This window comes from Plasmodium brasilianum, chromosome 5 (assembly GCF_023973825.1).
Source record: "Plasmodium brasilianum strain Bolivian I chromosome 5, whole genome shotgun sequence".
Classification (NCBI taxonomy): Eukaryota; Apicomplexa; class Aconoidasida; order Haemosporida; family Plasmodiidae; genus Plasmodium; species Plasmodium brasilianum.
The window spans coordinates 524249-540540 of NC_090118.1; the positions used below are offsets into that span (position 1 = coordinate 524249).

At 26.1% G+C, this 16292-nt stretch overlaps 4 protein-coding genes across 4 annotated transcripts; all 4 read right to left on the reverse strand.

The window, feature by feature from the left end:
* Positions 1–135: 135 nt before the first annotated feature.
* On the reverse strand, positions 136–643 carry MKS88_001381 (uncharacterized protein; the record flags this gene model as incomplete). The annotated part of the gene is made up of 2 exons (XM_067214301.1): positions 136–405; positions 596–643. The coding sequence occupies 2 exons, from the start codon at positions 641–643 to the stop codon at positions 136–138; spliced, it is 318 nt and encodes a 105-aa protein (XP_067074750.1).
* Positions 644–2552: 1909 nt separating this feature from the next.
* MKS88_001382 (protein transport protein YIF1) lies at positions 2553–4967 on the reverse strand (the record flags this gene model as incomplete). Its single annotated transcript, XM_067214302.1, has 1 exon — positions 2553–4967. The coding sequence occupies one exon, from the start codon at positions 4965–4967 to the stop codon at positions 2553–2555; it is 2415 nt and encodes an 804-aa protein (XP_067074751.1).
* Positions 4968–8025: 3058 nt separating this feature from the next.
* On the reverse strand, positions 8026–9803 carry MKS88_001383 (uncharacterized protein; the record flags this gene model as incomplete). The annotated part of the gene is made up of 2 exons (XM_067214303.1): positions 8026–8206; positions 8569–9803. 2 exons carry the CDS (start codon positions 9801–9803, stop codon positions 8026–8028), a joined length of 1416 nt encoding a protein of 471 aa, XP_067074752.1.
* A 1662-nt stretch (positions 9804–11465) lies between these two features.
* Positions 11466–12881, reverse strand: MKS88_001384 (uncharacterized protein; the record flags this gene model as incomplete). The annotated part of the gene is made up of 1 exon (XM_067214304.1): positions 11466–12881. One exon carries the CDS (start codon positions 12879–12881, stop codon positions 11466–11468), a length of 1416 nt encoding a protein of 471 aa, XP_067074753.1.
* Positions 12882–16292: the final 3411 nt, after the last annotated feature.

Sequence of the window (16292 nt, forward strand, 5' to 3'; positions counted from 1 at the left end):
TTCTTTTGTTTTACTTCTTTTTTTTTTTTTTTTTTTTTTTTTTTTTTTTTTTTTTTTTTTTCGTTTTCTCACTCACTCTGATGCTTTAACAAATTAATGCTAAGCCTTTTCGCGGATATTTGTTTTTATTTCATGCTAAACTGGTTCGGTAAACTTTGCAAATTTGGATAACTCGGCTAATTTGGATAACTCAGTTAATTTGGACAATTCAGTTAATTTGGACAATTCAGTTAATTTGGACAATTCAGTTAATTTGGACAATTCAGTTAATTTGGACAATTCAGTTAATTTGGACAATTCAGTTAATTTGGACAATTCATTTAATTTGAAGAATTTTTGTACTTTGTCTATGTTGTGCGATTTTTCGCGTTTTTTCAATTTTGCCTGTGTTTCCCATTTTCCCACCTTTGTCTATTTTCTCCCCTTATATTATTCTTTTTTATTTTCCCTCAGTTCGTGCAAAAAGAAATAAAAAATAATGACATAAAAAAAAAATTTAAAAAGAAATGGAATATGTGCACACATTGTACATATGAATAAATATCAAGAAGAAAAAGGAAAAAAGAAAAAGGAAGAAATAAGTACTACGTTTTACCTGATTAACAGTATCTGGAATAGTTAAATATAATCGAATGTATGCCATAAATACTAGATAAAAGAAAAAAAAACAACTATTAACATATACATAATATATTATACTCTATTGTACACACACAGTTTTCTACATATTATCCATTCAACTATGTGTGTACGTGGCATGTGCAATAATTTAATTATATGATATGTTCTAGAAAAAATGGCTACTTGAAAGAGTACTGCCTATCACCACTGGCTCTTTCAGAAAAATAATATAAAGCAAAATTTGTTCCAAGTGAAGAGAGTTCAACGAATTGATTAAGAGGCAAAGAGATAAAGAGACAAAGTAACAATGACAACACGACAAAGTGTGTACTTGTAATATTAATACAAAAATTATATAAATATAAGGAAAATACAAGGTTCATACCCTTTCACGCAAAATATTATTCCCTCATCAGGCAAATTTTGTAACTTTATGCACAGGCAAGAAAAAAAAAAAATAATAATAATATAATTGCATGTATTGCGCATATTTTTATACACACATTTAAAATAAAAAAAAAAATACCTATTTATATGTATATATGTTCATAAATTTACATAAGCGTACATATACATATAAATTTTTGCTCGGTCCCAGTAGTTTAAACAGAACATCTCAAAACATTTTCCAAATTTAAGAGCAAAAACTGAATTGTGCTATTTCTTATATTATGCAAGGAGAAAAAGAGAGCATATTAACAGATACTGTAGTTGATTTAAATATAAATTAAAAATTTGCTGTAACAGAATATAAAAAAGGAATAATTTCCGTTAAAAAATATTCTAATTTTTTCACAATAAAATATTCCCGTATTCTTTTTTTTTTTTTTTTTTTTTTTTTTTTTACAAAATGAAATGGCTAGCTTTATAAATTGCAACGTATACTATTTTAAGCATAGGTGTTGTACATGTTTAACTTTGAATTTTGTGTTTTCCCCTTTTTTCCCGTTTTTCTCTTTTTTTTTTATTTTTTGAATTTTTGGTGAATAAATTTTAAACAAATAAATTTAGCACGTAAAAAGGATTAATAATTATGTAAAAATCACGGAAAAATGGCACATAAAAAAGGAAAGCGAAAGTTATGCAAAATAGGAGTATCAGTGAAAAGCAGGCTTCGAAAGCAGTTCTTAAAGATAAAAAGGTAGATCTACATATAAATATATATAAACAAGTTCGTATGTACATATATTCATAAGTATATATGTACACACGAAATTACATATATGTTCACACGTGCGTGCACACATTTTTTCATATACGCTTCAAAGACGCGCAATTTTACATCAACATATGGCATAATAAATGGGCAATTATCTATTCTGCTTTCTCTTTATCCCACCCAAATTAGCGGCTGCATGTATGTACGCATATTATACACCCGCAAAATTGCGTACACAAATGAGTAAAAACAAACACGCACACGTAAATAGGTGACACATGGGAACATATATGCATATGTATATGTGTAAATATGTGTATGTATATTTGTATGTATATGTGTATGTATATTTGTATGTATATTTGTATGTATATTTGTATGTATATGTGTATGTATATTTGTATGTATATTTGTATGTATATTTGTATGTATATTTGTATGTATATGTGTATGTATATTTGTATGTATATTTGTATGTATATGTGTATGTATATTTGTATGTATATTTGTATGTATATGTGTATGTATATTTGTATGTATATTTGTATGTATATTTGTATGTATATTTGTATGTATATTTGTAGGTATATGTGTATATATGTGTATATGTACATATGTATGCATTCACACATATGTGTACGTATGTGTATGCATGTGCATATATTTACACTTACATGAAGGATACATGTGAACACGCACAAACTTACAAATCACGATACCCACGGAGGACAAACCTCTTGCGAGGTACCCACTGTGCTGTTCCATTTCATGTTCAAGTAAAATAAGGAGTAAGAATCCAACACAAAAAAATTTGGGAAAAGGAAAAAATAAGTATTAAAATATTTATTCTCTTAATATTAAAATTATTTAACAAATTCGAATTATCATGAATGTACAGGTGAATGGACTTAAAAATTTGTATCATTTGCATGCTGACTGTAATGTAAAAATAAAGCTGCGTTAATCTGTACATGGTATTGCTATTTAAAAATAAAATAATACTGAATGGACTAAAATTAAAGCTAACATTATTACCATTACTATTATTACTATTATTACCATTACTATTATTATTATTTAAATTTTTGAACACTTGTGGGTTATTGAGCACCAATTTTTTATCCTCTTGCATTTTGTTCATATTGTCATCCACCTGACCAAAAGCTGACGTGTACATAAAATACATAAAATAAAAGAATATTTTGGTTATAATTAATGCACACATAATAACAAATTTATAAGATATAAAGGAAAGAATATGTAAAAAGGATAAGTTTATATCTCGGCATACTAAGAGGAACATAAATTTAATTAAAGCTGTTTCGAGAAATAATAATATAAATACATAAGATGATATATTAAATAAATTATCAGGGTTAAATGTAAAATTATTTTTTTGTGCCGTAACTGTTAATGTATATAGCAATATATAAGTAATGCTAGACATAAGAGGTATATACAGATCTGCTTTAAATATACCAATATTACTACTATAATCTACATAATTTATATCATTCGAATTATTTCGTATCAACCTTAAACTACTAGATTTTTTTTCATTATAAAAAAAAGGTTTATTCTCTGAACTATATGCACTGTTCATTTTCATTTTATTCGTCATCTCTTCACTTTTACCATTATTATAATGTGTATTATTATTTCCATTTAAAATGAAAGCAGATCCATATGTTTTATCTTGTTGTGTACTTTCCATTTTTCTCTTTAAATGATTATATACATAATACGTTCTTGATTCACATAATGCCTTACGTATATATATATAAGGCATAAGTATAAACAAAATTTTATGAATAACATAGGAATGTGTCACATCGAAATAACCACGTAATAAGGATAATTTATTACCAATAAAACTAGTTTCATTATTTATTTCAATCTTTTTTTCTAGTTCATTCATTACCATATTTGCTACTCGCTGTTTAACTAAATTATTTATCTCATTATTTGTCTGTACATTATTCGTTAAACTTTCTATAATGTTGTGCATTATCCCTTTATTAGATGAATCTTCTTTATTATTTACATTTTGACTAAAGAAAAAATTATTTTTATTACTTACCATATTATTATCATTTTTAAAAGGTTGTTGTAGTGCATTACTCATCTTGTTCTTATTCATTTCATTTTCATAATTTATTGTATTTATAAATTCTAAGCTGTTCTGTGTACTTTTTGATTCCTTACTTAACATTCCATGGCTTCGATGATAATTTGCATCTGCTCCTGCTGCAGTACCTGGCCCTTCCTTTTCCTTACTGTTATATATGTTCTTATTAAACATTAAATTGCTGTCCGCATATATCTGTTTAGTACTCATGATATAATTATTACTTCCACTGTCTCCATGACTGTCACTTCCTCCAATGATGTGATTGTTCATGTACATGTTCATATTATAACTATCTTTGTTCAGGTAATATACATTACCACTCAAGTTATCGTTCCCTGCCCTTCCTTCATTATTACGAATACTACTATAACTATTGCTAGCATTACTACTACTAACATTATTACTTCTAGCATTATTACTACTATCATTATTACTTCTAACATTATTACTACTATCATTATTACTTCTAACATTATTACTACTAACATTATTACTTCTAACATTATTACTACTAACATTACTATTAACGTCGGGTGTATTTAAGATATTACCACTGGCACTATTACTTACAAAACTATATCCATATGCTTCCACTTTTTTCCTTCCAAAAATGGGATGTGTGCTTACATAATTAGACGATGATACATTACTGTTCGGATTATTTGCATAATGGTCGTTCGGGTTACTACCATAATGATCGTTAGGATTAGTGTTATTATAATTGTACATAAAATTATTGCTATCTACCTGCATGTTAATATTAGTTTCATTCGTGTGTTCACTATTTATGCTAGTGTTATGCATTATATTTTTGTTATCATTGTTCCTTGCCTCTCTACTACTGTTGTTCCTGTCATTATTATTATCCTTTCCAGAAGAAACCATAAAGCTTTTACTTGTCACACTATCTACATTTTGTCTATTCATTACATGCATCTGATTGCTCTTTCCATAACTCATATTATTCCATGATTCATTTTCCTTCGTGTTATTCACGTTGTTTGCTTTTCTTCTATCGTGGACATTGTGCTCTACATAATTATTATTGTAATTCATAATAAACAAATTAAGGTACAAATGGACGCGTAACTACTTGCGTAACTACTTGCGTAACTACTTGCGTAACTACTTGCGTAACTACTTGCGTAACTACTTGCGTAACTACTTGCGTAACTACTTGTGTAACTACTTGTATAATAACTTGCGTAACTACTTGTGTAATGACTTACGTAACTCTTGTGTAATGACTTGCTTGATAACTTGCTTAATAACTTGCTTAATAACTTGCTCAATAACTTGCGCAATAACTTATATGATTACTCTTGCAGAGGGGATGGGGGTAAAAAACCATTCAGGCAAAAGAATATTTACTTCGATCAGTTATTTCGTGCATACACTGCGCACATTTATGTGTACATTTACTTGGTACACAAATTGTTAAAAGCGTGTTTCCTTATACATACGTACAAATAAACATATACATATTTCGATGCTATATTCAGCAGACTCAAAAATTGGTAAATGGTGTTAAAATTTAAAATTAAAAAAACAAATGATAAACACAAAACGCATATAAAGTGGGGGGGGAAAAAAAAAAAAAATTTACATTCATAAATATGAATTTATAAATATACATACATAAATATGAATTTATAAATATACATTCATAAATATGAATTTATAAATATACATACATAAATATGAATTTATAAATATACATTCATAAATATGAATTTATAAATATACATACATAAATATGAATTTATAAATATACATTCATAAATATGAATTTATAAATATACATTCATAAATATGAATTTATAAATATACATTCATAAATCTGAATTTATAAATATACATTCATAAATATGAATTTATAAATATACATACATAAATATGCATCCACAAACATGCATATTTAAATAAACATAAATATACGTATATTTACTACTGCAAAAGTAAATAAACTTAAAAATTGCAATTCCTCAAATAAAATATGGCAGAGTAAAAAAAAAAAAAAAAAAAAAAATATAAATATATGTACTGTGTATTATTTAAATTTAATCATAATGAAGCTATTACGAAACTTCGTGAGGAGGAAAAACCGAATTTGAATTCTGCCAAGCATAAAAAATTTAAATGGCGTAATGTTATATATATATACATATATATATAAATATACATATATATATAAATATACATATATATATATATATATATATATATATACATATATATATATATATACATATATATATGTATGTATGTATGTGTACGCACATTTTTGGGTACATGTGAACACGTGCATATGCCCATATAGCCGTCATAGCATCATCAGTTCTCTTTATAATAAGAATATGAAGCAGTATGCATATGTAGTACGAGTATGAATCAATGAAAAGGTGTGGCATTCACTCATATATTGCGTGCATTGACTTATATATTAAATTTTCGTATAGTAACGTGTTAATCATAACTGAGCGTGTTCCCTTTTTTTTAAAAAAAAATTTATATATTGCATAATAAGGGTAGTTAACATGAACAAAGGAAATAATATATCAGTAAAGCAGACGTATCTATATATTATAAAAGATTTTATTTTTTTACGTTCTCACCTTTACAATTAACTGAGTTTATTGCAAATGCATATTATATGTATATATATACAGGTGGGGACAAAATTTTAAATATAATGGTGGTCATGACAAAAAGTACTATACTTCCATATATTCATTTTAAAATAATAAAAGGAATTAACAACAATTCACTGTTTGAAACTACCAAAGAGCAGTGGAGCAAACTTCATAACATAATAAAATGACCAGGTGATACGGGATGGTACATCACTACAATGTTCTGTGTTTTACGTGCTACGATTTTCTATCCATCCGTTGATGTATGTATGCATTTATGCAAGTATTTATGCATATATTTTTTTTTTTTTTCCATGTCCGTGGACCCCTTATGAACATTTTTATTTCACTTAATAATTCCAAAAGGAAAAAATTTACGAAATTTTTTTTTTTTTTTGACGCGTATTTTGGATGAGTAATTATCATCCATTTTTTTATAATTAGTATTATTTAGTTGATATTATTTTCCTTAATTTTCCGCTTATATTTCAATTTTTCATTTATTTTCTCATTAAATAAATACTACTACTATTGCTATATTTGTACACACGTTGTCACTGTTTTGGTATTATTTTCTTATATTCTCTATTGGCTTTTCCCACCTTTATCAGTGTTAATGATTCAAACTAGGTGCATTGACTCGTCTTTAAATTATTTACGCTATTTATGCTATTTATTCTATTTAAGCCATTTGTTTTATTTAAGCTATTTATGCAATTTTTATTTTTTCTCTTCACCTCTTTGCATGTACGTTTGTCAGGAAAAAAAATGAAATATCTTGTTGTAGGAATGCGTTATTCTTCTCGGCTCCACATATTTTCAAAAATTATTTAGCCTAACAGAACGGCATTCGTCTGTTTGTCTTAGTCATGATGTTTCAATCCATCAGTCTTTTCTTTTTTTCTATTTTTTTTTTTTCTAATTTTTTTCTTCATCCTTTCTCTATTTAAGTAAGCTGCGTCTCTTTGCACCTTATCTTACATTATGTCGACAAAATTTGTGGAAATACCCCCATAAAAACAAAAAACATATAAAAAGAATGGATTCCCCACCCCCTCCTCATGAGCATATTAAACCAAAACTTTTATTTTATGTGATAACACCTCTTACAAGGGGCAGTTTCATTATGTCGGAGCAGAATAAAACAAAGTATAACACAAAATAATAAAATAAAAATGTACAGCAATATGCGCATAAAAAGAAGTGCTTAACGAGTAAGTATGGAAACATGAATTGCCGACTAGACCCCAAGAAGGATAAGATACGCGTGCTTGTCATTTACAGGTGTACGATGATTTCTCCCATGGCGGAAAAAGACTAAATATTTATACATGGTAATACCGCGGTAATAACGAGGTAATAATGCCCTATTAGTGTGGTAATAACATTTTAATAAACCCCATTGTACATGCATAATTATGAGTATCCTACTAAATCTCTGGTACCAATACCCGTGTAGGTACTACTCCTGAGTGTTAAAACTACCGCTTGGTATCACTCTTTAAATGCATGTTAACTGTCTCTTCAAAATTGTACACATAGTCTTTATTAGCATATTTCACCAAAATGCTGTCTTGTTTGTCATCCGTAAATAAAGTACTGTATTCGTCTTTGCGGCATACTGTAAGTAATTTGTAGTTTTCTCGTGTAGCTATGAAATACCTGACACATATGAACAAGGGGGATTGGGGTTATTGTGTGTGTGTGAGAATAATTAAGTGTGCACATATATACGCATGCATATGCACGTACAGATATGTTTACATGTACGTAAACAGATACAAATATATATACATATGCAGATGCTTATGCATTATGTGTATTGTGCTCCATACATGTTTTTTCAAAACTAAAAGAGGGGCATATAACACATTAAAAGAGATGAAACACAAAACGCACATGATATACTACATAACACAAGTCAAAATTTAAAGTATAAAGCGCAATGGGCAAGACGAACGGGGGGGATGTAAGGGAGTAAAACATGAAAAAGACATAGAAATGGATGGCATTAATAATTGTACCTCCAGAAATTGTATGCGCGTAAAGTATTAACATCATTCTCGTAATAATCTTCTGCTTTTTCCAAAATGTATATTATTTTATTTTTTAAAGAGGAGAGAGGGAAATGAAAAGGATGTACCTTTATATTTTTTAACTCCACATACTTGTTGTTCTTGTTCATATAATTTGCTATATATATATACTTTTCATCTTGCTCATTATATGGGAACTCACAGTTGTGTGGAAAGCACACTAAGGATGAAATAATATTTTTACTAAAATTATTCAAGTAATTAAGCACATCGTTGTAGGAAAAGGTAAGAAAGAATAAACGAATGGTTAAAATAAAGTAAAATATATCATCTGCACTTATATTTATTTCATCGTCTGAAATTGAATTTATATATTTATTCATGTTATCAAGACACAATGTTTTAATTTCTCTATCGTTATCAACAAGCAGCCAAGTGTTTATAAAAAAAAATAATAAACTAATATTTAAAAAAGAAGGAGCTTTATTTATTATATCATTTATGGGTATATAATTTTTTAATATTTCTTCTTTAATATATTCATATATTTCGTTCTTCTGCATTAAATTTTCGCTAAGGCTATATAACACATTGGACAAGGACTTGAAAATTAAAAAAAATGGCACTTCCACTTTTTCTTTATCATAATAATAATTGTTTATTCTTACATAACTATTTTTCTTTGTTCTACATTCATATGTAACAATATTATTTTTATGAATTTCTAAAAACCTTTTCAAATTTAATATGATCTCGGTCAAGTAAAAAACCAATATTTTGGGTACTATATGAATCCCGCAAATTGTTAAAACTTTCATTAATTCTGTCTTTTCAACTACACTTTTTACATAATTATTTGTCATTTCGAACTTTTCATTACATTTATTCTGAACAAAATTGTTAATCTCTTTTATGTCTTCATTTAATATATTTTTTTCCTCTGCACTTAGAAATATATCTTCCATTTGTGCACTTGTAATAATAGGCCCTTTTTCCATATATTCTTTAAAATAATTTTTTATTGCTTGTTCATGTTCTTTTCTTCTTTGAACGAAATTTTGAGCTGAATGATAGTAATTTAAAATTGCATTTTTTAGATCATCCACCTTGGCTGTAGAGCCGAACTGCTTCCTACAACCTACCAATGACACTCCACTGTTTAAACGAAACGCGAATGCTAATTTGCAAAAGGGTAAACCGCATCCAGCAACTCTTGTATTCATTAGAAGCATAATTGGAAGCGGAATAAATGAAATACGCTAAAGATAGAGTAGAGAAAAAAAAAAAAAAAAAAAAAAAAGAGAGTGAATGAATGAGATATATAGATAAATGGATAGATATAAACCCCAAATGAGGAAAAAACTAAAAAAAGGTTCTGCAGAAGAACAAATTACATTTTCGGATGTTTACATATTGGTATGCTTCAATACACATACAAGTGCACACATGTGTGTTTAAATATACATGAACAGGTCAGGCATTTTTTTTTTTTCTTGTTTCTGAACAATGTCACTCTTTTCCTTGCTCATGTAAAGGAAGAAAAATATAATAGCTACATGAAAAATAAAACATGTAAAAACAAAAAAAAACAAAAAAAAAAAAAAAAGTGGAAAATTTTCTTTATTTTTTAAACCGTTATAACGACATATCAGTAGCATACCCAAGCACGTAAATGTTTTATTTAAAATTATCGTTTTTTCTCGTCCACTACCTATTCACACTAATGTGTTGTTCGCATGCGCTAGTAGTAATGGTACTACTAGAATGTCCTCAAAATGAGACTAACAATATGAGGAGAGAAAGAGAAAAATTTATGTTCTTTTCCCTCACTTCATTTTGTTTTATTTTAGATAGTTTGCTATTTTTTTAGAGGAAGATGATAAATTAAATATTCCTTTATTTAAAAAAAAAAAAAAAAATTTGGCTATAAAAAAAGCACATATAAGTATATGAGATTGTGTTCATGTACTTTTTAAACGCTTACGGAAAAGTAACATCTCTCCACATTTGGAGTGCATACTACGCGCTTAAGAAAAAATATTATAAAAAATATATTAAATAAAAATATTAAATGATAAATAATGTAAAAGTGGAAGATAATATAAATAAACAAAAAATAGAGAATAATGAATAATGAACAAAACAAAACAAAACAAAACGATAAATTGCGAGAAAAACAAAGCGCTAAATAGATAAATGCTCGCATTAACAGCGAATAGCCTAAAGAGCAAGATAAAAAGAAAAAATAAAAGAAATCCTAACACACAGTTAAAACAATGCAACACATGTACTCCTTCATCGTCTGTATAAATAGCACGCATTGAAATTGGTAAGGTATGTTTTGTATCATTAATTTTCGTCTTCTAGCATATATTTTTATTTTTTTAAATGCAGAAAAAAAATAAAAAATATATTGTTACATATGATAAGTGTCATCAAAATAAATTTACTTTTTTGAGCTATCCGTTAGCATAAAACAGGTAGGTGTCGTGTATATATATGTATATGTATATGTATATATATATATATATATATATATATATATATAACATATATGCCTATGTGCATAAATTTATAAAAATGGAACGTTGATTTATTTGTATGTGTTCTTTTGATAAATCGGGAAAACGAAAACATATTAAAAGAGAATGATTTGCACATATATATAATCATTTATATATATAATATATGCATAGAAATATATATAATATATGTATTTATGCACATATGTGTATTTACATTTATATATGTGCATTTACGCACACTTGCACACTGAAACAAAAAAAAAAAAAAAAAAAAAAAATACATAAAGAGAAGTTTAAAAAGAGATCAGAAAAAGTAAAAAAAAAAAAAATTATACGAAAAAGAAAAAATAAAGAAAGGTGTTAAAACTTTTTAACTATTTTATCCTTATAATCATATACTGAATTAACTATGTCATTAAAAACTACATTTAAATTTGATCGCATATTGTAATAACTAAATATGTCAGTATTTATTAAATTATATTCATCGAGTAACTTAGTGAAATGTATTTTTCCATAAATTTTATTATACATGTCCTGTTCAGAAGAATATTTTTCAAAAAAATATGTTTCAACATGAGAATTAAATCGTATGTGTTTATTACTACATTTTTTACTTTTGGAAATATTACCTTCTTCAGTGGAAACGGCTTTTTTTAAAATTGATTTTAACACACGCTTCTCTGGTTTGTTGAGCGTTAAAGAATTTGCTTCATTTACGCATGAACTGTTCATATCATTATTACTTTTATCATATATGCCCTTTCTGTTACTAAGATCCCTATTCGGTTCGCCACTTAACCATTTCATGTTGTTATTTACTATTACGTAATTCTTGGAGTTATATATTATGTCACAGAGGATCGAAAAAAAACTTGAATATTTTTGTTTACTTAAATGATTATGAAAATTTAAATTCTTATTTATACGAACGGAGTTTACTTTATCATCAGTGTTTTGTACTCTGTCCCGGGAACTATCCTCCCTTTCGCTCATAACTCCATTGACAGCAGCGGTTTCCGCATCCTTATTCTGGTCGGGGGTGTTACACAGCCCAGCATTTTTAACATGTTCATTGTCAACATCTTCATTATGTTGTTCTGTAAGTTTGCGTTCATCTTTTCCTAACAAGTTATACTTGTTTTTCCTCCAAAAAAAATCACTACTAATATATTTATATATACTGTACGATCGTTTTCTATGTTTCTTTCTTTTTTTGGTAACTCCTGCAAGTTCACACGAGTTACAACTATCACTACTACTACTACAGCTACTACCTCCATTATTGTTATCACTGTTAATCGAGCAGCTAATGCTATCACCACCTCTATCCTTGCTAATCTCCTCCTTTTCAGTTCTTTCCGCATTAGAACAATTTATTTCATCAATTGAAGAGCTACATGGAGCACCTTCCTTATGCACATTGCACGTTAAACAACCTGAAATAACATTATTTTTTATGACTGTTAAGTTTCCATTGTTTCTTTTTAGCCTTATGGTACTCCTGTTTATGTGTACATTTTTCACTCTATGTTTTATTATATATGAATTTATAATTCTGTTAACTGTTTGTACTATAAATACACGTATTAACGAAAATAATCGATTAAAAAATCCTACTATGGTTAGTATTATTAAAAAAGAATAATACACCTTTACACATTTAAACAGCTTTCTGGGCATATCAATAAAATTCATTGTAAAATTATTTAAATAAAATATTAACATCAAATAAAATAACAGTGTAATATGGGTTTGTAAAATTTTCTCTTCCATTTTTTCCTGTCATAAAATATTTTTTTTTTTTTTTTTTTTTTTTTTTGAAAAATAATGGCTACAAAAAAAAAAAATAAATAAATAAATAAAATATATGATATTATAATATGTAAAAGGTATACATACACACACATATATACATATATGTATGGTAAACACCCATGAGCGATACTAAATCTGTTTCACTCGAAACGAGAAATACATGTAAAGGATGTATACATAAATGATTGTACATTAAAATGAGGTACTGAAAAATTGTCTTTTTTTTTTCTTTTTTGTCAAGAAATACCATTATTTTCCTGTACAACTTAAAAAGTTTGTGGTTCGTTAAATACATCCATATATATTTAACTTTAATTATGTTTACTACAAAAGTCTCCTTTAATATCTTATATATATTATAAATATTATAATATATATATTACGCGTCATATATTCGTACGTTTTTCTTCCTTCTTCACGTTTAATACTTTTGTGTTTTAACCTCGTACGCATATACAGTGGGAAAACACATTCGCGTGTCTACATACGGGCATATTTTATTCTTACACAATCGAGCACTCAAACATATGGGTATATATTATGTACACATTTATGCATATATATATTTACACATATGTATATCTACACATATGTATATCTACACATATGTATATCTACACATATGTTTAATTATACATATTTAATTATATTTACATTATACGTTAGTCAAAAATTTAAATCTATCTCCTTTCCAATATTATATTAACATGGTCATGCAAAAAAAAAAAAAAAAAAATATGTATATATATATATATATATATATAATATATATATATATAACTTGCAAAAACGCATACCACTAGTGATAATAAAAATATATACGTTATTCAAATAATGGACTCATAAAAAGTTGTCATTCATAGATAAATTAAAACAAACTAATGTCAAACGGCACAAATAAAAAGCAGTTCCGTTCCATAAGATTTACATATATATAGTATATACATATGTTACATATACATACATATATACAGTACATATATATATATATATATATATATATATATTATATATATATATATATAGTACATACATACGTTACATATACATATATGTAAATACCCCAATATTGATACCTACATGTATGCACTGTTCATACGCATCAAATACATGCTGTTATATTAACAAAAGTAAATTATTATCTTGTATATATCACCAAGATCACGATGTTTTTCCTTTTATTGAAATACCTAAGTAAAATTTTTTCTGCTAAATTCAGCAAATATATATATATACATATATGTATATATTTTTTTTGATAAGGGGGGGGGGAGAATATATGTTTATTCTTGTTTATCACTTGGACTTTTCCCTTCAAATGTTCCTTTCAGCTGTTCCTCCAGCTGTTCCCTTTTTTTTCCCTTTTTTTTTTTTTTTTATTATTTTATCGGTTTTTAAACAAATAAACATAATGTTGAAGAAGTTCCAAAATTCGTAATTTTCATCTGCATATTTGTACCAGTAAATATTTTATAAAAAATAAAAAAAAAATAAAGAAAAAATAAAAAATAAACAAAAAATGAAGAAAAAAGAAAAAATAAACAAAAAATGAAGAAAAAATATAAAATAAACAAAAAATGAAGAAAAAATAAAAAATAAAAAAAAATAAAAAAAAATAAATAAAAAATAAATAAAAAATAAATAAAAAATAAAAAATAAAATAGAAATTAAAAAATAAAAAAAAACTGCGTGGAAACTTAAAGCCCGTTGAAAATATTAAAAAACTAAACGCAAATATTAAGTATAATTTATGCTGCAAGTAATCATATAAATTTTACTGTTAAATATGTACATATATATACATTATGTTCGCACTAATATCGTACATAAATAATTTATGTATATGTATATATATACATATATTTTATATATTGTTGATTATATTTACTTCTACATTTTTGTATACATTTATATATGTCTTACTGTATGCGTAAATAAATGTAAACATATATTGCTATTCAAATGTTTATACAAAATGGAATAGTAAATATATAAACGTATGCTTAAGTGCACGTATTATATAGAAACAAAAATACAAATGCGAGTATTTTTGTAAAATTATATTCTTTTTTCTTATTCCTCTGAAATTTTTTTTACTGTTTTTGTCATTTTGCTGCTGTTTTTGCTGCTGTTTTTGCTGCTGCTTTTGTTGCCGTTTTTGCTGCTGCTTTTGCTGCCGTTTTTGCTGCTGTTTTTGCTGCTGTTTTTGTTTTTATTTTTGTTTTCGTATTAATCTCATTTTCATTTTAATTTTCATTTTCATTTTCATTTTCATCTTTTCAATTTAATTTTACAATAATTTAAATATACATTTTTAAACAAGAAACGTCGCATATATAAGTTTTATATATCACGGTGAAAAGGAAAAATAAAGATAAACATGGAAATATACATATTTATTATAATATTATATATATAACAGTATAATATTATACATACATTATTCATATGTATATATGTATATATATGTATTATACGTGTACATTTATAGTATGCTTATATTATACATACATTTTATATGTAATATATAAAAAGGGAAAAAAAAGGGAGCAGTTCAATAAACGTTTGTTTTAACGTTATAATACAATCAGTTTCTTACATGAGTATATATATTTACATATATGTATGTACATATATAACATTTAACATATAATGTATAATATATAATTTTTATTACATTATTGTTTACGTTAAAAAGGATTTACATGATGAAATTTTTTTTTATTTTTTTTGTTGCCTTTGCCTTTTTTTTTTTTTTTTTTTTTTTTTTTTCCTTTTAACATGTTTAAACGAAAATTTTTAATCCATTGGTTTGTAAAAAAAATGGACAAAATGGGAAAAATGAATAATGAAAAGATGAAAAATGCAAAGACGAACTTTATGGTACAATTCTAAATCTGGCAAAAGTAAAAAATTAAAATTTTTTTTTTTTTTTTTTTGTTAAATATCAGTTCGTATGTATAATTATACAAATTTACATACATTTATACGTATATAATATGCATATATATATAATCCACGTAAAAGTATAAAATAATATATTCTTCCTTCTTTTGCACTTTTTTAACGTAAAAACAAATACCATTTAGACAAATATACAAATATAATCTTTCCTTGCGCAAAAATCAAAAGGTTCAAAAAACATTTTTTAATGGTTTCTATGTAGACAACGTAAAATGATTATAACGATTTTGTAAATTCATTTAAATAAATGAAAAGGAGAATTCTGCCTTATAGTTTTTTTGTACATGTATTTTGTATTATATGTTCATATTCTTTTTACTTTGGTTGAACAAAGAAAAATATGCACATTTTTGCTTATATTTGCTCGTTTTTTCTACAAACAGGCAGCCAATAATAAAAAAAAAA